Source organism: Micromys minutus (assembly GCF_963924665.1).
Source record: "Micromys minutus genome assembly, chromosome: 6".
Taxonomy (NCBI): Eukaryota; Metazoa; Chordata; class Mammalia; order Rodentia; family Muridae; genus Micromys; species Micromys minutus.
In genome coordinates, this window is record NC_137975.1 from 41687176 (window position 1) to 41710249 (window position 23074).

General features: G+C 42.5%; 1 protein-coding gene across 1 annotated transcript in view; it reads left to right on the plus strand.

Moving 5' to 3' along the window:
- The window catches only part of PRTFDC1 (phosphoribosyl transferase domain containing 1), a gene marked incomplete at both ends in the record, with an annotated part of 82402 nt that extends 59781 nt beyond the window's left edge, over window positions 1-22621 (plus strand). Inside the window, 6 exons of the mRNA XM_080918483.1 lie at window positions 5050-5115; window positions 17252-17269; window positions 18573-18655; window positions 19021-19067; window positions 21260-21336; window positions 22574-22621. Coding sequence (XP_080774609.1) covers window positions 5050-5115; window positions 17252-17269; window positions 18573-18655; window positions 19021-19067; window positions 21260-21336; window positions 22574-22621 — 339 coding nt within the window. The remainder of the gene's footprint in view (window positions 1-5049; window positions 5116-17251; window positions 17270-18572; window positions 18656-19020; window positions 19068-21259; window positions 21337-22573) is intronic.
- Window positions 22622-23074: the final 453 nt, after the last annotated feature.

Genomic DNA, 23074 nt, shown 5'->3' on the forward strand with positions numbered 1-23074 from the left:
TCCTTTATCCCCAGCATTTATAGCATGGTTTCCATTTTTCTTGGCCATGCGCCTATTGTATTCCAACATACTGCTTCTTGCTTCTAGCATACTAGGAAAAGATTGGACCATGTCTTTTAGGCAGATCTAGGATGGGGCTGGGAATCCATCACTTAGTCTGAGCTCTACTGAACCTTAATGAACAGACAAATCCATTCATTCAAAACTCTTCTAAATTATGGGGGAAGGAGAATATCCAGCTTGCTTTATGAGGCTAGCACATCTACTTTAGAGATCCAGAAATAGAACACGCCAGCCCAGACAGATGAAGCCAGGATGAGTAATGCCACTTTTCAAACAAGCACCTACCCTAGTCCTATATGAGAGTTTGTATGTAACTAAACACATGGCTAAAGACAATGGATTGGACTTATATAACTAACTTCATCCCCTCCTGAAGACTTGCTAGAATGGATACAGGGAAAATTATGACCCCCCGCCCCGGGTTCCTAATCTCACCATAAAAGAATTTAAGGACAGACAACAGCAGAAGACTAAGCACAATTTCCTTAGAGTTTAAAAGAGAGCAAGGCCGGGCAGCTGTAAACTGCTCCTGCTATCTGGGGGAGAAGAATGGAGAAGAGAGGGAGCAAAAAGGCCATGTTGTTTAAGCTGGGAGGTCAGACCCATGACTGGAAAGCAGCCTGTGGCAGAATGGGAGACTTTATGGAGAGAGGAAAGAAGCCGGAAATGCAGGGGAAACTCAGAGCGCTAAGGAAATCGTGTTCAGGGAAGGAAAGGGAAGACAGGGTGCAGACATATAAGCTTTATAGCTGTGTGAACTACTGCAGTAGGGGTGAGAATCATAGGAAGGAAAAATACAGCATCTCATTAAAGGACTAATTATTCTGCCCGTTGAGCTCACTTTCCTAGGTGTGGTCCCTTGGCCAAGTGAATGACCCAACTGATTGGAATGTTAGGCCTCCACACAGGCCAGAGCTCCTATTATTTTGACCAGTAGATCCTTTTGACTCTAAGAGAATAAGATCAAAGAAATAAAATGTGTGTGAGCAATGACTGAAAGGAGAAAGAGAAGTCCTCCATGGGCAAGGAGGTCATCATTGAAGCTTTAGGAAGGGGACAGGTTGATGAAAACCACAGGCACGACAGAGCAGAACAAGTGGCCAGCTGAATGCCTATGTAGAGGAAGGTCAGCAGCAGGGGAGGGGGCACCGGAGCATCCCGGCACAGTTAGGAGTCGGTCACCATCTTCTGAAGTGCTGGAGGAAGGGTAGAACGGGATGAAAGCAGCAAGGTTGGTCAAAAGTCTACAGATGGGGAGCTTGGCTCTCTAAGTTCCGAGAAAGAAAAGCTCACTTTTATAGTCACTGGACCAGGGGAGCTGCAGACTCTTGCGTGCCTAGGAAGAAGCTGTTTTCTAAATGAGCTGAAAAGGAAAAAGTCATAATGAAGTGTAAGATCCATCAGCTTGCCACCATTGTAACAAATAACCTGAGAAAACCAACTTCTAATCAAGACAGGTATGTGTTGGCTCTCGGTTCTGGGGGTTTCAGCTCATGACTGACTGGCTCCATTGCTTTTAGATCTGTTGTGACTCAGCACATCTTAGAGGGAGCACAGGAGCCATGCCACTGACCCTGTGAGCAGGAAATGAGAGGAGGAGCATGGGGAAGCGTCATGGTGCCAGTGTCACTTTCAAGAACAAGCCCCAGCGACAGGTTCTCTTTCTGCTAAGCCCCTAAAGGGTCTACTACCTCCCAGTGTGCCCAGGCTGGAGGCCACACTGTTGTCACAGTGACAGTGCCGCAATGCTTGTCATCCAAACAGTAACAGTAAGTGTCTTGTGGATCAAAGACAGCCACATGCCTTTCTCTGTTCCTAGTGTCCCATGTGAGTCAATCCACTTCATCTTCAAAACAACCCAAAGGAAGGAGACAGAACAAGACCAAAAATAGCCAAAATATAAAACAGAAACTAAAAAATTAAAATAAAAACACCCCCTATTAGATGTTGGAGTTGCTCTTGTGCTACAATGTATTCAAATGCTAAATTCTGTACCCCAAGATCTGGTTGCCCCAGGAAGAGCAGATCTTCATGTACACTGGCTTTTAATGTATAAACATGCTCCCAACGTTAACTGGTCAACAAAAGGTAAAGCCTGTGATTGGGTAGTAGGAAGAGAGAAAGGCGGGACTTGAGGATCTAAGGAAAGGTCTCAGGAGAGACCAAGAGAAAGGAAGAGACAAGGGGAGGAGGAAGTGGCCATGAGAGGAGACTGGACTGTGAGCACATGACCAGGAGAAACAGCAAGTAACAAGGGACAGATGGCTGGGGTGTAAGTTAAATCGCTCAAAAACAGCCCCATTTGGGCTTACGGCTTGTAATACAATATCAGGATTGTGTGTATTTTATATGGGCTAGCCAGAGAATATAAAAACATCATTTATAACTAGATATTAAGATATTTAAGAACTGTAAAAATTACAAGAATAAAATTTTAATATTAGGAAAGGTTAACTCACTATTTCCTATTTATGACTACTTGGAAAGTCAAATTAATTAGTTGAGCATACTGGATTAATTAATACTAGAATAGGCATGTTAGATTGGACAAATATAGGAACTGACCCTTACACATGAGGATAAAAATTATAATTTTTTTAAAATTAGCATTTGTAGCCCATAGGGGGAAAATAAACAATTCAATAAAGGGTGTTGGGATAATTGACTATATATACACTTGGAAGATATAACTTCCAGATGGGTTAAGAACAAATCTAATATTAAAAACATATTTAGAAAGTTGGACTAAGAAAGGCCTTTGTAAATGAGACTCTCTTGGCAGCATACCGTGTGACTTTGAGCACAGTATTTAGTTTGCCGATAGTCTGTGTTTGTTGTTGTTGTTTTTGACAAAGCAAATACAAAATCAATAGAACAGAGATAAACATTCAACAGTGTGAGTGTAATAACAGAATCATTTGAAAATGTGCTCTGAGCCATTAATCTTATTTGCTTTATGGTTTAGCCGTTGCACCCAGCTTCTTATATCCCTGACCTGAAATTGTGTTTCTTCTGAGGCCAGATACAACTTAGCTGGTCTAATATACAGATCTTCTGTGTTGAGCCATATATCCAAGTGCTCCTAAGAGTGATAAGAAAACATCTTCCTAGACAAAGATTTCTTAAAATTTTGACTTACATATGTATGTGTCTGTGTATGCCACATGAGTGCAGTTGCCCCCTGGGGCCACAGAGGGTGTCTGACTCCCAGGAACTGTAACATGACCTTCTGAAGGTGTCTGAGAATAGAGCATGGGTTCTGTAGAAGTGTAGAAAAAGTGATTAGTCACTGAGATGACTCTTCAGCCCTCCTTTGACATTTTTCTTTTCAACAATCTTAGCCACTACCAGATGGGCTTGTGAATGTGATTGTATTCACCAGTATAAAAACAGCCTAGAATTCTGGACATCCAGTGTTCTCTTTCTTGTTCAAGAAGCAAACTGTTTAATTTAAGGGTTCACTTTCAGACTTTCCTTTCAATGCTTGCTCTAAATGTTTCAGCAAGTACAAGTGACCCATTTACTATTTACTTACTGATTTATTATTCATTATTTTGGTTTTTCAAGACTGGGTCTTTCTAGATAGCTCTGGGTTATGTAGACCAGGTTGGTCTGCAACTCACCAGAGATCCACTTGCCTCTGCCTTCCTAGTACTGAGATTAAAGGTGTGAATATTTAAGGTCTCTCTTTCTCTCGTGTGTGTGTGTGTGTGTGTGTGTGTGTGTGTGTGTGTGTGTGTGTGTGTGTGTGTGAAACAAAGTGACTTCACTATCAGAACTGACATACTGGTATTTAGGCTATTTTTTCCTTTCCTAGAAAACCAGTCCCCTGACTAAGTAACTCTGTATTCCAACAGAGTCCTACTTGTAGGCAGCACAATCCAGTTCAGCCCAGTTCAAGGAAGTTCTTCCAGAAACTAGCTTGAGGGACTTGTAATCTAAGGCTGGATGTAGCCTCCAGCTGCTTTCTCTATGATGCCAAGCCTGGGCCTGGCTGACCTAGGGGATGACTGTTTCCAGAATGAGGGAAGACCTTTTCAAGACAAGAACTGCTAGACAGGCATAACAATCACTGTGTGCCTCAGCTCCTGCCTCAGCTCCTGCCTCAGCACCTCCGGCTTCATCACAGAACTAGACTGAGTGGCTTCTTAGGTTTTGAATCAAGGCATCTGCATCACTACATTCTTGCTTTGGTCATGAGCCAACTAGCTGGTCTGTGTGCTTGAATTCCTCTAGTGTGTGCCTGTCTTAAAGCCCAAGTTTGATTTCCACTCTGTCCCCAAGTGATTCTCATAAGGTGCACTTGAACCTGTTTGAGTGCTTGCTGGTCTCCTTGCTTTTTGAGGCTTTCTTAGGACACGGTAATGTTCGTTATTTAAACATTGAAAACATGAATGATAAGCTCACTTTTAGAAGATGTGGATCAAAAAACCAATCTCCCTGAGTTTCATATTCTTGGGGCAACAGAAGGCTTGCTCACTTATGTCAGAAACCTATGGTCTATTGGGATTATTTATCCTCAGATGAGGGGCTGAGTTTACAATGACAAAAAAATAGACAAGGGTTCCATTTCTGGAGTATTGGAATTTGGTTGTTCTCTTCTGCCAGAGCTTATTGGAAGTCATTCAGGGCCCCCCAGTTCCCTCACCTCAGTAAAGTCTGAGTGTGTGTCTTTTCCTATTTGTCTGCCTCAGGATAGGTATCATCTATGGTAGATTAAGTTTGCTATCCTCTCTCCAGCTGTCCATTCCCCTCCCCAGACTTTCCTTGCCAGCCAGTCATTAGCTGGCTTTGTCTCAAGAGCCCTCTGGAAAGTGGCTCTTGGTAACCATAGGCAACCATGAGCCCTAGCTAGCTATGTGTGCTGTATTTGCAAGGCACTATCTAGCCATTAACCAATGAGATGGGAAAATGTGCTTTTAAGGTTCTCTTGTGCACTAAAATGATTGTCTTCCTTTTCTTCCCCCCCCCCACCCCCTTCGGTAGAACGATCGGTCTGTGGGTGAGATGCAGATCATTGGAGAGGAGGATCTTTCAACGCTGACTGGAAAGGTTTGTTAATGTAACTTCTCAGTAGACATACACTTCTGGGGACATCTATGTGACCTTCTTGTCAGGTCAGAGCTCCAAATGCATTTCAAAAGCTCTCCCGGGTTTGCTAATTCATGCAAATAGATGTGTGAGGCCCTTTAATGATTTCTCCTGTCCAAAACCCTGCCTGTAGAAAGCTTCCAGGACGTGCTGCGAACCAAATCCTCCAAGCTTCCAATTCCAACCTTATTTCAGACAACAAAAACCCTTGGGGCCATTACAGGCTTTTTTTCTATTTTCTTTGTAGGCACCTCCACCCCCAAACAAGCTTTGTCTTTTGTCTGCTCTTCTGTGTCTGTTGCTTTGCAGCAGGCACTGTGGTAAGACATTTAAACGGGTTTATTGAAATGTGTTACATGGGCTGGGGGCCACTTATTAGCCCGTGTTGCTGAAGAGCTAATATCACAGAGAAAGAGAGATGGAGAGAGAAAAGGAGGTGGAAAGAGAGAAAATGAAACCCACTAGATTTGGGGAAGTGTTCTACTTTAATTTGAAGTTCCTAACTTGCCGTTTGCCACTTCTGAACTGAAAGGATTATTTGGATCTAACACAGTTTCTAGGATCCTCAGGATGACTGCTTTACAAAGCAGATGACCCTGGTGGAGTGTGACTTGAAATGCAGATTTGCTGGGAAAGATGACAGCAACTAGCAACAGCAGAATTCAGTTCTGTTCACCTATCCTGACCAATGCTATGATCATTTCCCACAGACACCTTCAGCTTTCTAAGTAGAGTGTGTCAGTCTATTACACATGCTTAATCTCTCATCCTTGACGGTTCTTACTGTCACACAATCCCCAGATGGGGAAAAATAGAACAGCCCCACTTCATAAAAATACATATCCTAATATTTAAAATGCTACTGGGATGCACAGACTCTGACTAGAAAACAGTTTCTGCTTCCACTGAAGACAGCCTAGTGAGTTCCAAGAGTAGTAAATCTTTTTCTCTGGCAGCTGCAATGAACCTGTTAATGTTAACTTATCACTAGGCATCATTTGACATCATGATGCTACAGCAGGAAATAGCCTAGTAAAACAAAACTACTCGCAGAAATTTCCTGAAATTCATAGCTTTTAACACTCTGGAAAGGTTCTTTAAGTCATTTTAGCCTAGTTTTTTCATACAGTTACTACTCCACAAGGGTCAGATCTTGTTTGTGTTTTACTGAGAGTAATGTCAAAACGACAATTCTGAAAGGATTCCTATTGGGCTTTTTCTCCCCTCCTATACCAATTTGTTCTGAAGTAACTTCCCTCATAGACACTCGCAGGTATGCCCTTCAGATACTGGAAGGGTTCAGGGAGGGGTGGCTTCTTACCAGTGGTGGAGTAAGCAGAAAGCAGGGCATGTTTTGGCTTTGGTATCTCCTGCTGTAAATAAGAGAGACTCTAGCAGTTGTGCATTCAGGGGAAAGGTGTACCACTAGGCAGGAGTGAATACAAGCAGGAGTCACCATTGACTCGCAGTTAACAAGATGGTTTCTTCCAGATTCACCCAGTGCTATGTAGTTATATCCATACTCTCCTGTTTGTGGAGATACATTTCTGCATGTTTAAATAGGCACCAAGTAGAACTCCTTGGGCCAAGAACTTCTCAGATGGATCAACAAGGACTAGCCACTCAGCAATTAATATATCAACTTGATTTTGAAGTTCAAGTGCCTTGCTCCCAGCAGAGGAGAAGGCTAAGTGAGACAGGGCCAAACATCTCCCAACCCTCATATACCTTCAGCTAGTCAGAGTATTTATACACATTTTACCTCCCTGACTGTCTTCCAACTCTTGACCGTTGTTACTCAAAGTAAAGTGTAGGCAGGCAAGCTTTTCCCTTGAAGAGTCAAATAGAAATATTTTGGACAGTGCAGGCTAACTGTTACAGCTATTTGACTCCACTGTCGCTTGAGAGCAAACAGAGGTGATGCTGAAGAAAATGAATGTTGTTCCCATGAAATTTTATTTATAGAAACAGAGATGAGGCTTAATGTATCCCTGGGGCTATAGTTTATTGACATGATTTCTAGGGGCTTATTAGAAATGCAGAGTCTCAGGAGCCACAGCAGAGATCTTAAGTTAGAATCCACCTTTGAAACCTCCTAGATGGTCTCTTCCAACTTCAAGGTTTACAAGGCACTAGACACCCCTTGTGGTTTGAATAGGTGTGGCTCCCACAGATTCATAGGTTGGAAAGCTTGGCCCATGGGGAGTGGCACTATTAGGAGGTGTGGCCTTGTTGGAGGAAATATGTCACTATGGAAGTGGGCTTTGAGGTTTCATATGCTCAAGCTATATCAAGTGTGGCACACAGTTTCCTCCTGCTACCTGAAGATCAAGATATAGAGCTCTCGACTTCTTCCACATGTCTGCCTGCATGCTATGTTTCCCTCCATGATGATAATCGACGAAACTTTTAAAATGTAAGCCAGCCTGAATTAAATGCTTTTATTATAAGAGTTGCTTACCATGGTCATGGTGTGTCTTCATAGCAATGAAACCCTAACTCGGGCACCCTAACCTCACTTCCACCCCACTGAACTTCCCTCTGAGCATAACTTGCTGCCTAAACTTTAGCCTTCAATTGACTCTTGTTAACTTTCAAACTGTTCTCCACAAAGCTGCCCAAGGGGTCTTCTTAAAAACCAAATCAGGTTATGCCCTTTGCCAATTAAAACCTTCCAGTGGCCTCTTAATTAGCAGTTGCCAGACTTAACAAAAAACAAAACAAAAACCCAGTAGAGCAGTCAAATTTGAACTTCAAATATTGAGTAGATATTTAGTGTAAGTACACAGTAAACATGTTTACTGTAATTGTGTCTCGTGTGGTATTTTGGACATACTTACTCTAAAAATTTGTTTATTGATTACCTGACCTTAAACTATAATTAGGTGTTTGTGGTTTACCTAGCAAACCTTCCCCAATCCTCTTTAAGTATGATCCAAATTCCTGACTACAATAAATCCTGCTTGATCCAGCTGGCATCCCTACCACATTGTCATGTTTTATTGCCCTCATGGTACTGCACCCTTGCTAGCTAACCCTTTCTTGCCAAGCCCTTGGACATGCTATGCCTTCTTCTTGGAATATGTTTTCCTCTTAGGACTTAGCTCCAACCTCTGCTCTGTACGGCACGACTTCCCTGCATAGCTGTCAGGAGAGCCTAGTCTGCTTCCCTACCATCCCCCAGCTCCAGTATGCATTTGTATGTGAGCCCAACTCCCTTGGAGCCCTTTCTACAGTTTACAATTTAGCATTTACTTAGGGGCTTTTTTAAAATGTGCCTTTCCTCTCAGAAAATCAGTATGAAGTGGGCAGGGACCACTGGGTTTACCACCTCAACCCCAGCATCGAACACAGCCTACTCCAGCACAGGTTAGAGTAAATATTGAATGAGCAGGGAGTGCATCATCCGACGTAGGAATCAGAGAGATGGTTTCAGTCAGTCTTGGGTGAGAACGTAGGGGAAACTGTTATACCCAAGCCAATTTGGCCAGGCTTCTGCTGGTGAGTGATGGGATCCCAAACCAAGCACATTTGCTGCTTCATAGAGGATGGTTTGGAGGGCAACAGAAGTTAATAAGGCTACCAAGGAAAGGATGTATCAGAGTAGCTGATTCCGCTTACGGCTGGAGGGGGAAAATGCGGAGTGTCCAAGAGAGGGCAAAGCTTCATATTGAGGAAAGTTAAGAAGAAAGCCGGAGGAAGTAAGTAGACATGGCTAAGTGGAAGAGAAAAAGACTGTAGCTGGGGTGTAGTGAGGTAGGCACAGTGCTTGGGTGGCTCTCACTCACAAGACCCTGGATTGAACGGCCAGCAATACAGGAAAAAAGGAGAAAGAACATTTTTCATTTGACTTTAGGGATGTCCTTTGCCTTATAAAATAAGGACATTGTGTTACTCAAACATTTTAGCACTGTAACAAAATACCTGAAAAAAAGACAACTAAAAAGAGGAACGGTTTGTTTTGGCTTACAGTTTCAGGGACCTCAGTACTTGGCCTAAGTCAGGACATCATGATAGAAAGACATGGTGATTGGTGAAGGGAGGGTGTGCCCACCTTGTTGGCCAGGAGAGACTGGGGGAGGGGAGTCTGCCAGACTAGACATAAATCCCGTCTCAAAGACATGCCTCAGCAACCTCCTTCATCTAATAAAGCCCATTTCAAAGTAGCAGAGTCATGAAGTTTGGTCCTTGAGCCATGGTCTCCTTGTAGTAGTGCCACCACCTGGGTAAGAAGCCTTTAACGTGGGAGCATTTGGGGAGGACAGTTTACATTCAACCCGTTCAACGGCATGGTTCCTTCACCTGTTCAGTCCTGTCTGCCCAAGAAGAATCAAGACAAAAAAAGAAATTCAATCAGTAGAATCTCTTCACAATGAGGCAGATGTGTGATGTGGGACAAGCTTAAGAGACTAAAGCACTCAGCACTTACTGGGTCCCTGTTTTTAGTAGTTATAGAAGAATCTAAACTGTAATAAATAGCCGCATCAGCTGGCAGGGTCATTACAGGTCATTATCTAACTTCCTCTTTCTCACACTCACCATGCAGCGAATAAATTCGCATATTTTCACATTGCTACCCTACCAGGAATTTGGACATGGCTTCTCTCATTCAGCGTTGAGTACCTCAAGAATAGCTCTCTGAGTCTTTCCATAAATCCCCTTTCTTTGTACAAAAAAGGAGGGGAAGGGGAAGGAGAAGGAGAAGGAGATGATTGTCCTTGGAACTGTAATGATCTTAAGGAGAAGGTGGGGGTGTGGGAGTAACACAGAAGAGAATCAGCCCTAGAAGGGGGAAGTAGGAAACTAGACAGGGCTGGACCTACATGACTAAGGAAACAAGTCAGGAACCGAACAAGGAAATAATAAAATAGCTGAAAATGTAGTTGGGTTTACAGAATAGACTGGTTGTCTCAATAAAGAGATGAATTTACTGAGTTTGGGCAAAGGTGACATCCTGGAATCATTTAAGGGGAAAAGAATTATGGTATGTTGTTCAAAATTCAGTCAAACAATTAATTATGAGTTTTACTTATTTAATATGAATTTTGAAAAACAGAGTGAACCTGACACGTGGTAGGAGGAAGGGCAGGAGCTGAGCCACCAGAGTGTTTGCCTGTGTGTGCAAACCTGGAAGATAAGGGCTGCAGCCAAAATGAAGAGGGAGCCATAGAAATGGTTCTGACATAATCATGTGAAAGGAAAAACCTTAGAAAGCACGTGGAAACAGCTCCCCCATTCAGCAGTGCCAAGTTTGTAACCAACAGCCCTGGAACCTCTGGGGAGCTCTGAAGATGTTGGGAGTTCAACTAAGAGAAAGGATCTGTCTTTCTCTCCCCTCCCAGTCTTTACTGCTGCCTTCTTTCACTTTCAGGGGAGACTGGCTAAGTTGTGGCTCTAAATAGGCCAGTGCTGTTGCATACAACAAGCCCTCCACAGTTCTGTTCAGTGGACTCCCTGCACTTAAAAGCATTGACTCACTGTATTTAAACTGTCTGCACAACACACTCTCATTCTGATTGTTTTCCCCAAGTTGATTTAATGGCACTTCATAAAATGTGTGTATCCATTAAAGCAGGTAGAGTCTATTCATGTTCAAAAGAAACCCCTGAAAGGCTTGAATAAAACTGAAAGGCAGGCGAACAGGCCCAGATCTGGCAGTGAAGATACACAGCTGGACAGGTTCTATGCAAGATTTCAGGAGACGAGTGCCCCACCCCCAAGTAAGTTTCTAATCAAATGCCAGAAGGAAGCATTGAAATCTGCCAAATCACAGCTGCCGCCACCACCACCACCACAGCCACCACCACCACCCGCTCCCTTAATTTAAATCATTTCTTTTTATTGCCTCTGACTAGGCTGAGAACAATAGTCGAATTTGATGGATGACACTGGCAATTTTGTGAGTTATCACATAAAATAAAATGCTGAGGAACATTCCTTCCCTTGTGGGGTTTATAGTCACACTCCTCCTCACAGCCACCATCCAGCCCATCTTTGCCTTGCCAATCCCTCCGAAGGCGACCACACCCACAAAACCCCTGATCGCTTTGTGTTTTCAAAGCTTAAAAGTAAGAACCGTCAACTTAAAAAAATGTTTGTATTTGTATAATTTCTCTTTCCTTCATTGCCTCCTTCATTAGGAAAACTCAATATGATGAGCTTTGCTCAGACCCCGGAAGAGCAGCAAAAGAACACACTGGAGTCTAGAGAGTCCCTATAGAATTTTCGCCTACAGCCCCCCGCAGACTTTTACTGGCTCCCTGGGAGGAAGTGAGCTAGGTGAGACCAGATGACTAAGACAGTAATTGGCAAACATCTCAGATTCAGCGATCATCATTATTAGATGGGAAGTGTTCTGGAGGCACAAAGTGTTCCGGGAAGAAAAAAATCCTCAGCTTTACCCACTTGGTACGTGGGGCTCATAGTAGACTGCTCAGCACAAATTAAAATCAGTAGATGGTAACGAAAGGTTGGTTAAGGAAGAACTGCAAATCCTTAAAGATAGGCGGAGATGGTGTCTTGTCAGTAAAAAGAACTACAGAAAGTGAAAGCCAAAATTATTCATTCACCACACAGAGTTCTTTCCTTTTTCTACCCCATCTCCTTCCTTCTTCTTCCTTCCTTCTTCCTTCTGTCCTTTCACAGAGTCTTGCTCTATAACCCATGCTGACATAGAACTCATGATCTTCTTGCCTTTGCTTCCTAGGTGCTCTGATTACGTGTGCGCCACCATAACTGGAGCACAAGCCTTTCTGAGCTTTGCCTTTTCCTGTGCTTCAGAGTTCTGTGCTGACCGTATGAAGATGGGTTACTATTTGTCTCTTAGCCCTTGAGTCCAATCTTGGTGCATGGAAACCCAAGAATTGGATCCTTTAGATACTAACACAAATGCCTCCAAGGTTGGGCCAGATACATCTCCTATACCTTCTTCCTTCATACTGTATCATCCCATGGTAGAAAGTGGAAAGATAAGAAAGAGATGAGAGACTGACAGGGACCTACCTCAGTTTTCTAACAATCTGCTACTAAGTAAGGCAGCTAACCCATTCTTGTAATGATAGCAATACTCTATTATTGAGGGCAGAACACGTGGCTGGATCACCTTGTATTGGGCCCCATCTTAATGTGCATTGGTGATTAATTTTCCAAGTTAGGAACTCTTGAGAATACATTCAAAATACAGTAGAATCCAATGTCTAGTCTTAGCTCAAACAGACAAACTAATTTTAAAGAACAATTATGAAAATTTGAATATGTCGTTGGCTTTATGTGATACTAAGAACTTATTATTTTTTACAGATGTAAGATTTTGCTTATATAAAATAGAGAATGGTACTGCAAGTTTAATCTTTTTTTAAAGCACATGAATACATTTAAAGTCTTTCTTCGAAATACACATCAAAAGTTAAGCAAAGTTCATGGCTTAGTGTAGCTTGGTGGTAGACTACTTGCTTACCTAGTATGTTTTCAGAAAGAGGAAGAAAGAGGGAACAAAGAGGGAAAATCTTTAAATTTTATGTTTTCAAATATGCTTTGAATACATTTAAAAACCAAATTAGTTTTATGAAAAGTGTTAGTTAATATATGAGGCTGAGGTTAGAACACTTGCCTGGCATTCACGGCTTTCATTCTCAGCTTGGCAATAAATAAATAAATAAATAAATAAATAAATAAATAAATAAATAAATAAATGAATGAATGAATGAATGAATAAATAAATAAATAAATAAATAAGTAAATAAATAAATAAGTAAATAAATAAATAAAATAACTTTTTTTAATGGTGTATTTTTAGAAATGTAACGTAGCAGCATGCATAAGAAATTCAGGCCCACCAGCCAGGAAGGTAGTGCAGAGGTCAAGATGCCAGCCTCTTAAGGCAACACATGGGGAGAGGAGACATGAAGTGAGAAGAGACATCTTCCTTAAAACCTTTTAAGCTTAAAACATGTTAGAATTATTTTGACAATATATCTCAGATGGATATCCATTCAAGTCCCACTTCCTAGTAACAGTCTTAAAATCATACTTAATCTTTTGAAAGATGATGCCTTTTTTTACATCGTTTCTATATTGGAACTGGGGAAGGAGGGTGGAGAAACAAGAAGAGGAGGAGAGACTAAGACATAATACTTTTTTTTACTAGCATTTTTTCTTTTCATTGGATATATTTTATTTATATTTCATGTTAACCCCTTTTCTGGATTCCCCTCTATCCCCCAATCCCATCCTTCCTCCCCCTGCTTCTGTGAGGGTGTTCACCCACCCACCTCCCTGCTCTGACATTCCCCTACACTGGGGCATGGAGCCTTGGTAAAACCAAGGGCTTCTCCTCCCATTGATGCCCAACAAGGCCATCCTCTGCTACATATGCAGCTGGAGCCATGAGTCTGTCCATGTGTACACTTTGGATAGTGGTTTAGTCCCTGGGAGCTCTGGTTGGTTGGTGTTGTTCGTATAGGATTGTAAACCCCTTCAGTTCCTTCAATTCTTTCTCTAACTTCTCCATTAAGGAACCTTTCTCGGTTCAATGGTTGGCTATGAGCATTCGCCTCTGTATTTGTCATGTCAGAGCATCTCAGAAGACAGCTATATCAGGCTTCTGTCAGCAAGCACTTCTTGGCATCAGCAATATTGTCTGGGATTGGTGGTCGTATATGGGCTGGATCCCCAGGTGGGGCAGGCTCTGGATGGCTTTCCTTCAGTTTCTGCTCCAAATTTTGTACCCGTATTTTCTCCTGAGAATATTTTTGTTCCCCCTTCTAAGAAGGACTGAAGCATCTGCACTTTGGTCTTCCTTCTTTTTGAGCTTCATGTGGTCTGTGAATTGTATCTTGGGTATTCCAAGCTTTTGGGCTAATACCCACTTATCATTGAGTGCATACCATGGCTGTTTTTTGTGATTGGGTTACCTCACTCAGGATATTTTCTAGAATTTGCCTAAGAATTTCATGTAGTCATTGTTTTTAATAGCTGATTAGTGCTCCATTGTGTAAATGTACCACAATTTCTGTATTCATTCTTCTGTTGAAGGACATCTGGGTTCCTTCGAGCTTCTGGCTATTATAAATAAGGCTGCTATAAATATAGTAGAGCATGTGTACTTGTATGTTAGAGCATCTTTTGAGTATATGCCCAGGAGTGGTATAGCTGGGTCATCAGGTAGTACTATGTCCAGTTTTCTGAGGAACTGCCAGACTGATTTCCAGAGTGGTTGTACTAGCTTGTAATCTCACCAACAATGAAGGAGTGTTCCTCTTTCTCCACATCCTCACCAGCTGACTAAGATTTTGATCTTAGCCATTCTGACTGGTGTGAGGTAGAATCTCAGGGTTATTTTGATTTGCATTTCCCTGATGACTAAGGATGTTGAACAGTTCTTTAAGTGCTTCTCAACCATTCGATATTCGTCAGTGGAGAATTCTTTGTTTAGCTCTGTACCCCATTTTTAATAGGGTTATTTCATTACCTGGAGTCTAACTTCTTGAGTTCTTTTTATATATTGGATATTAACCCTCTATCAGATGTAAGATTTGCAAAGATCTTTTCCCATTTTGTTGGTTGCCATTTTGTCTTCTTGACTGTATCCTTTGCCTTATAGAAGCTTTGCAATTTTATGAGTTCCCATTTCTTGATCTTAGAGCATAGGCCATTGGTGTTCTGTTCAGGAACTTTTCCCCAGTGCCCATGTATTCGAGGCTCTTCCCTGCTTTCTCTTCTATTAGTTTGAGTGTATCTGGTTTTATGAGGAGGTCTTTGAGCCACTTGGAGTTGACCTATGTACAGGGAGATAAGAATGGATCAATTTGCATTCTTCTACATGCTGACCACCAGTTGAACCAGCACCATTTGTTGAAAATGCTATCGTTTTTCCACTGGATGGTTTTAGCTGTCTTTGTACTAATACCATACAGTTTTTTATTTTTTTAAATCAATATTGCTCTGTAATGTGCCTTGCTGTCAGCGATGGTGATTCCCCCAGAAGTTTTTTTATTGTTGAGAATAGTTTTCACTATCCTGGGTTTTTTGTTATTCCAAGTGAATTTGCAAATTGTTCTTTATAACTCTATTAAGAATTGATTTGGAATTGTGATGAGGATTGCATTGAATTTTTAGATTACTTTTGGCAAGATGGCCATTTTTACTATATTAATCCTGCCAATCCATGAGCATGGGAGTTCTTTCTATCTTCTGATATCTTCTTCAATTTCTTTCTTCAGAGACTTGAAGTTCTTGAGACATAATTCTCTTCAGGACTTTTTACTTTATTAGACAAGCATGCATCCTAACATATTATGGAAAGAAATTTAACCAAAAAGGGATTGTAAACAGGTAAATTCAATTAACCACAGCAATCTCTAAGCATCCTGGTTGGCTAATAGGCTTGGTCAAGCCTCAGTCAAACTGAAAATACACATCCAAGTTAAGTGCTGTGGAGTGAGGGCAAAGGCCATAGTTAGCCAAATTGAAAGTGCTAAAGAGTCTCTTGTCAGTGTGAGTCTTAGGGGACATGATGACCTGACCCTCACATAGGACATTAATGTGCAATGCCTTGGAAAGGACTCATGGGCTTTGAAAATAAACAATATGTCCCTCCACCGTGAAGATAAAACTAATGTTCTTAATAAGTGGGTTTAATAAGAACATCCTACCTAAGAGAAAGCACTTCCAGAAAGACATTTTTACATGTGTGATACGGAAACACAGCTTTATCATGGGTAGGTAACTTCTTAACATTTGTATTCATTAAGCCTCTTTTGTATTAGATATACAGAAGAAATTTTTAGTTTGATCTGATATATCAAAGATGAATGAAGGATTAGGGGCCTGGCAAGATGGCCTAGCAGAGTTAAAGCACTTGCCCTCAAGCCTGACAGTCTGAGTTCAACCCCCAGATAGCACATGGTGAGAGAAGATAAGCCACTCGCCAGTTTGTCTTCTGACCTTCACATGTGCACATGTGCTCACACAAAAACAAACAAACAAACAAACAAACAAATAAATAAATAACGCCATAAAGTAAAGGTGCATTGCTTTCAAGAAATAGTCTCCCCACATCGTGAGTGAAATGGTTTATTAACATAGTCACAATTTGATGGAACAACATTCAGCATATTACTACTAATCCAATTAATTGGCTGATTTTAATTCATTAATAAGCTTGATAGTCTTTTAAAGAACAATTGTTGCTTCTACATGCAGGCAAGACAAACAACTCACCATTACATGAAGTTGGAGTCTAACAAGAACTAGGGATAAAATGTAATTTGTGTTCTTGTGGGAAAACAGATGGATCCCTGGTAAGCATTTAGCAAGGGATCTGGACACGTCAATAGAAAGGACACAGCAGGTCCCTTGCAACACTTTCCATGTCCTATTGAAAGAGGACTAGGCTGAAAATCTGAGGGGAGATACAGTGGGGATTTGGGTGGCTATAAAAAAATAGGACTGTCATCGCTAAGTATATGCTCATCTGCTGAGCACACCACCATTAATGTTATAGTTTATGTTGGCTGGCTTTCCTGGTGAGCTTGTTATCCAAAGATGGGAGCCCAAAGGACATAGCACTATTGAGATGTCATAAGTGTATAGGTAGTCCCTTCAAAGAGGCAATAAGGTCTGACATGAGCTTGCTATCCAAGCCTGAGTACAGACAGAAAAGTTACAACATTAAATAATTCCAGCGGAATATAATAAATGAATCCAGAACATGTAGGTTTCCTCTAAATCAGTGGTTCTCGACTTGCCTAATACCAACCCCTTAGTACAGTTTCTTATGTTGTGGTGACTCCCAACCATAAAACTATTTTTGTTATTACTTGGTAACTATAATTTTGCTACTACTGTGAATCATATCGTAAATATTTGTAAACATGGACTGGGAAAAGGACCTAATGGGTTTGTGAGCCACAGGTTGAGAACCATTCCTCTAATTGTCTGGACTCGTAGGATGGCCAAGGCCTACAAAGCACCCTGTGAAATTCTAACCGTAACCAAAACTTGTATTTATCCTGTGACCCAGGCTCTCTTCGCTTGTTTATTTGTTTCACTCATATTCTGAAATGTTGGGTTTTTTTTGTTCTTTATTTCCCTCCAGAATGTTCTCATTGTTGAGGTAAGCTGGTCTTTTCCTTTTCTGTGTTTGGAAGTTTCCAGATTCCGGTGGTGAGATTTAAAATGCTGGCCTTGTTTATCAAATTGGTCAATTATTGAGTCCCCACTGTGTGTGGCTCTTCAGCTCAGGGTGACAGAAGCCAACTATAGTCACTAGTTCAGAATCGACACTTTACAATGACTGTTTGATAGCTGGTCCCGCTTTATATCCAATCTCGAATACTTGTCAATCCACTCTTGTGTGGATTTAAAAGCCAGACAGTTGCAGGTTGAGTAAAGTTGCTTGTAGAACTAGTCAGTATGGTCACTGTTGTTTATTTAACAGGAAAACAAAGGCTAAAACTCCCCTCACCTGATGACCTCTCATGCTTTTAATCCATTCTCAAGCCTCAGAGATCTTAAACTCAGTCAATCAACATCCAAGGGGAAGTTATGGAGTTTTGGTAGTAGTGGATCTTTTGTTGTTCTGTTCAGAAAGAAGCAGAAAGGCCACCTTGTGACTGCTGTAGGCTCCCATAGGCAGTGGTCATGCTCCCTTAAGACACTTGTCTTCTCAGACCCCAAAAGTCAAAGAATCTTGTCTGCCGGCTTCAGTATCACATTTGCCAGTGTGACCTTCTATATGCATAACTCTGGCTTCCCAGAGCTCACAAGTAGACCCTCCAGCCAGAAGTCACTGGACCCTGGCTTCATTCAGACCTGTGTGGTCAGCCTCAGTTCCTGACAGCTGAGTTCTGTCAGGAGCACAATAAATCACAGCAGCCAAATCTGTGTAATTGGGCATCCACAGCCCGTCAGAGGCAGAGGCCCTGTACTCACAGCAGCCGAGGACCTCCTGGCTGTCACCAGCTGCTACCCAGACACATTTAGCTTTCCAGTCATGGCATCCCCTAAGGAGTAGGGAGGCTGAGGAGGTGTTTATCCGTTCAGTGTATTCAGATATGCATCCCATGTCCATGAAAATTCATGTGTCTCTTGTATTGTGAAATGTAACCCCCAGGCCAAATTTAGTCCCTGACTGTGCATGCAGAAACCTGGGTAAGCTCAATGAGGAAGGCCCACATCCTCTCTAGAGGCTGAACTGAATCCTTCCACACAGCCAAAGGATTCAAGAACAGAATTTATTCACCAACATAGTCTCTAGCTTCCAAAATGAAATGCCCATAAAACCATAAGTGATTCTGTTTCCTATTGGTTGGCATTTGAAATTAATGTACATTTTATTAATAGGGAATAGCTCTGCAGATGTAAAGAGAATTATACTGTGCAAATTGCCTTGTTGAATTTGTCTGCTTTCTGCAAAGGACGTTGTTGGAACCGGGAGGACCATGAAAGCCCTGCTCAGCAGCATTGAGAAATACAAACCCAACATGGTGAAGATAGCCAGGTGAGTCAGACACCACGGCACCATCTTCTGTCCTGTCCTTCAAAACAAGACCAAGAGAGATCCTCTCACAGAGCACTGTTCTGAGCCATTGGCTCTGTACCTAGGATGCTGTAGTTTGACCACCCTGACAAATAAGCCTGATTTCTAGCCCGAGAGAGAAAGGGGAGAGGAAGGCCTTTGACAGGAGCCCTGCTTGCTCGGCACGCTTCCTTCTAGCCAGCGTGGTGGTGCCTCACTTGAGCTGCAAAGGTAGGCATAGTGATGATGTCACTCCACAGGCGTTAGGAGGAGCACACAGCTCTACAGTGTTTAATTCTCTTTGCAAATTCACATCCCAATTTACCAGAGTAATTTTCTTTGTGCAGTTTGTTGGTGAAAAGGACAGCCAGAAGTGACAGCTTTAGACCTGACTGTAAGTGTTGCAAGGTTTGGGGGGGGGGGAATTTCCTGGTGATGGTGTTTCATGTGGGACTGAAAATCTTACAAATTCTACGACTCTACCACCTTGTGAAGGAAGCTGGGCTCTTTGAGAGACCACTGCTTTAAATCAGCATCTTTTGCCACAACTCCATTCTAGATACTGGATTTGTTTGGTTTGTATTTTAAAGAACCTCACTGGTATGTGATTCAGTCCAGGCTACTATACAACTCAGCTATGTAGCCCAGGCTGGCCTCAAAAAGGCATCTACCCTCTTGCCTCAGCTTGCAGAATGCTGGGATTATAGGTGTGCACCACACCCCAGTGCATTGCGAAACTTCTTCTGTTCGGTTTTATACAGTTGATCAGTTTTGGGGTGCAGATAGACTTACTCCCCTAGACTGATTCAGCAGTTCAGGATCCCTGGCTGTCAGCTATTTTCACCAAAAAGACACCACACAACTTTAGAAGGATTCTCCCACCACTGTCCTGACTTTGGGCATTTAGTGTGTCATCTCCCTGCTACCTCCAAAAAAAATTCAGGAACCCAGAACACAACCAAGTGGAGCTCTGTGCGCATCATCTTAACACTCGAGTTTAGACGTGTGCTCAGGGCACTTTCCGTGTCCGGGGCACTTTTCTCTCCTCCTCAGAACAAGACTGACTGTTGTTAGGAGGATTAAACAAGCCACTGAATTATTTATTATTCTAAACATGATGTGACTTTTTTTTAATACTTGCATAAGTCAGACTTCAGCTAAAATTTCTCACTTACATTTGCTCTAAAACATGTAGGATAATTTGGATCAAATTCGCATCAGCAAGCTGAAAAAACATTAGACAGAGAATACTATGGATAGGCCAGGATTTCTTCATTCTAAACACGGGTCTCTCCTGCTGGGTTCCCAATCACACACCAGGACACTTCTGAACAGACAGAGTGAGCCAATGGCCTGTTCCTGCCACTTACTGGCCTTGGGAATCTGGTGTGTCTGTCGCTGTTATATGAAAATAGTAAGCAGACATTTTGTGAGGAAATTATATTAAATGATGTTCAGAAGATAGGACTGAAGACATGGCCCAGTGGTTGCAGACAGACTGTTTTTATAGGGATCCAAGTTCTCAACCTACCATCTACATGACACAACTCACAGCCACTGCTCCTCCATCTTCATGGGGATGTGGTGTATTGGCCTCCATAGACACACACACACACACACACACACACACACACACACACACACGTGTGCACACACATACATTTTTACATAATTTTAAATAATACCGACTAACACTGTAAGAGGTTATGATGTGCCAGGCAAGGTTCTTACAGGCACACAGGGGTTAATTCATTTAGTCTCTACAACTCTTCAGAGCAACAACAGTTGCTATTGTAATGCCCATTTAACAGATGAAGAAATGAAATACAACAAGTTTAAGTAGTTTACCGGGGCCAGTAATGAGTGCAGGTGGCCACATTTCCAAACACTGCAGGAGCTGCACTCACCAGTGATGGGCGCCTCTGATAACACTATCTTCTTCTCAGTGGTCTCTCATTGAGCACCCAAGTACCTTGGACTGTATTTACATCCATTTCCTCTCATTCTGCCCTCATTGGAGATAAAGTGCTATTAGAATCCCTGCATTGGCGATGCAGAGGTCAGAATGGAGATATCCCACACCAGGTCTCTCCTCACGCTGAAGGAGTGCCTTTCCTGTCACCTGTCCCTCTGGTTTTGCTTTCCAGCCCTTCAAGCAGTGGAAGGCAGTGACACAGTTGAGGAACTGCTTCCTGGTGACTGCTACTGAGCACCTGGTTATGTATGGCCAAGCCATGGTGCCTTGTTTTTTAATGGTCCTTTGTACTTTTAAGAGAAGCTCTTTAAGGCAAATACCACTCATTGTGGACAAGCCCACTTTGGCTAGCATTCCCACTTCTTACCACGCAATGGGCCTCCTGAACTCTTCCTCAACTCCGAACACTGGAAGTCCGTTCTTTCCACTGCTTGCTTATTTACCTTGTGTCCCCAAGCTATCACTGTGGCTCTGGCACCCCAGGCTTGTTCTGCGTTCTGCTTCTCCCTCCCGCTGCCTTCTGCCTCACCATTTAAGCACCACGGTAGAATATGGTGATGGCAAGCATATGTGCCCGCTCTAAACTTTCTTCGTTGTCTCCTTCCGGTAAGATGCTGGCTTTGAGATCCCAGATGTCTTTGTGGTGGGCTACGCCTTAGACTACAATGAATACTTCAGAGACCTTAATGTAAGTGTTGCATGCTCGACCCACTATCGTCAACTTAACAAGTTACTAAAAACAGTGCACCTTTTATCCAAAACTTACTTACAGTGAATTCTTCCAGAACTCTTCAGGGTGGGTACCAGAACCATGGAGGCAACCATGAGAATGGGGAAGCAGGACAATGGCCTACACTGATTTTTCTCCATAGTTATTGACTATGCTCAGCCAATCACCATAAGCAGCCAATATCCTATCAGCCATTTCATGTCTGTATCTGATATCTGACCACCTGGACATTGTAAGAGCTAATTGTAGAGAAGCCGCCCCAGCACACAGAAATAGCCCTCCAGTGTGGCACCAAATGATGAGACCTTAAGTGATCTGGAGGAAGCATCTTACCCAAAATAACCAACCAATGTCTCACTATTAGACATTAGAAAGACAGCCAGGTGGTGGTGACTCATGCTTTTAAGCCCTGCACGCAGAAGGCAGAGGCGAGTGGATCTCTGTGAGTTCGAGGCCAGCCTGGTCTACAGAGTGAGTTCTAGAACAGCCAAGATTACACAGAGAAACCCTGTCTTAAAACAAACAAATAAACAAAAAAAGGAAATGTAACAAAACGAACAGAAAGAGAAGGAAAGAAATTTGAAAGCCAGAAGTCACCAAGACCAAGAGGCTGGGTCTATGAGCTTTCTAGTAGCAATGCCGAGCGCGTCCTCAGCACAGTGGGCTACAGTCTCTAGGTCCACGGCCCCTTTTTGCTTCATTGCTCAGCTCTTTCCGATCCTGACATATGTCTTGCTCTCCAAAAGAGGTCCACAGGGCAGTGAAGATGGTATTGGCCGGTTTTTTTTTCTCCCCTTTCAATCAAACAGTTGTCATTTCACCAATGGAAAACTGTCTCCCCTAGAGACAACCATACTGTGGCCTCAACAACTTTACATTGGGGGCCTGGAAGCCAGACCCTGAGTAGTGCTCAAACTAAATCATCAGGGAACCTTTATTGAACATTGACCGGATCTTTAGATCCTTTGCACCCGTATAGCCACCGGTATTTAGATAAAAAGTTGCCAATCACAAATTATCGGGCTGCCATCACCAAATCATACTTCCTTGTCTCTGGTCTTGTTATGCAACAGCTGGAGGAGGGGTACCCCAAAAACACATTTGCTGAAAATGTCACAAAGGCATCTAACACATTAAATGCAGATTTCTCAACCAAACGTTAAGACTCAGACGCCTTTAACCCCTCTTGTTCCAGCACATTTGCGTGATCAATGAACACGGTAAAGAAAAATATCGAATATGACGAAGCAAAACTCATCAGCGTCTTTCCCAGAAAATCGATTCTTCTACCCTGCTACTTAGGAAGCCAGCATGTGAAGTCTGTCTCTGCAGCCATCCCCACTCAACTAGGTATAAAAGACGTTTTTAAAAAAACCGAGCTCCCATTCTAAAGCGATTAGAAAAGACTACGCTTGCCTTTGACTCCACCCACTTCATGCCTGGCCTTTAGTCCAGTCTCTGTGCTCCAGGACTCTCCCAGGAACACACCCATCTGGTGACTCAAATACTATTCACTTAACTGTTTGTTTTTAAATAACATTTTGCAGCCCCCTCCGCCTGAGCCCTGTGCCTGGGCTGTAAGAACGCAGCAGTTTCCCTTGCTAAAACAGGAGCCAAAGGACAGCTTCGCAAGAGCGTCTGTTTGCCCCGTTCTGACAGGACATTATTATCTGCTTTGACAAAGCCTTTCAAATGT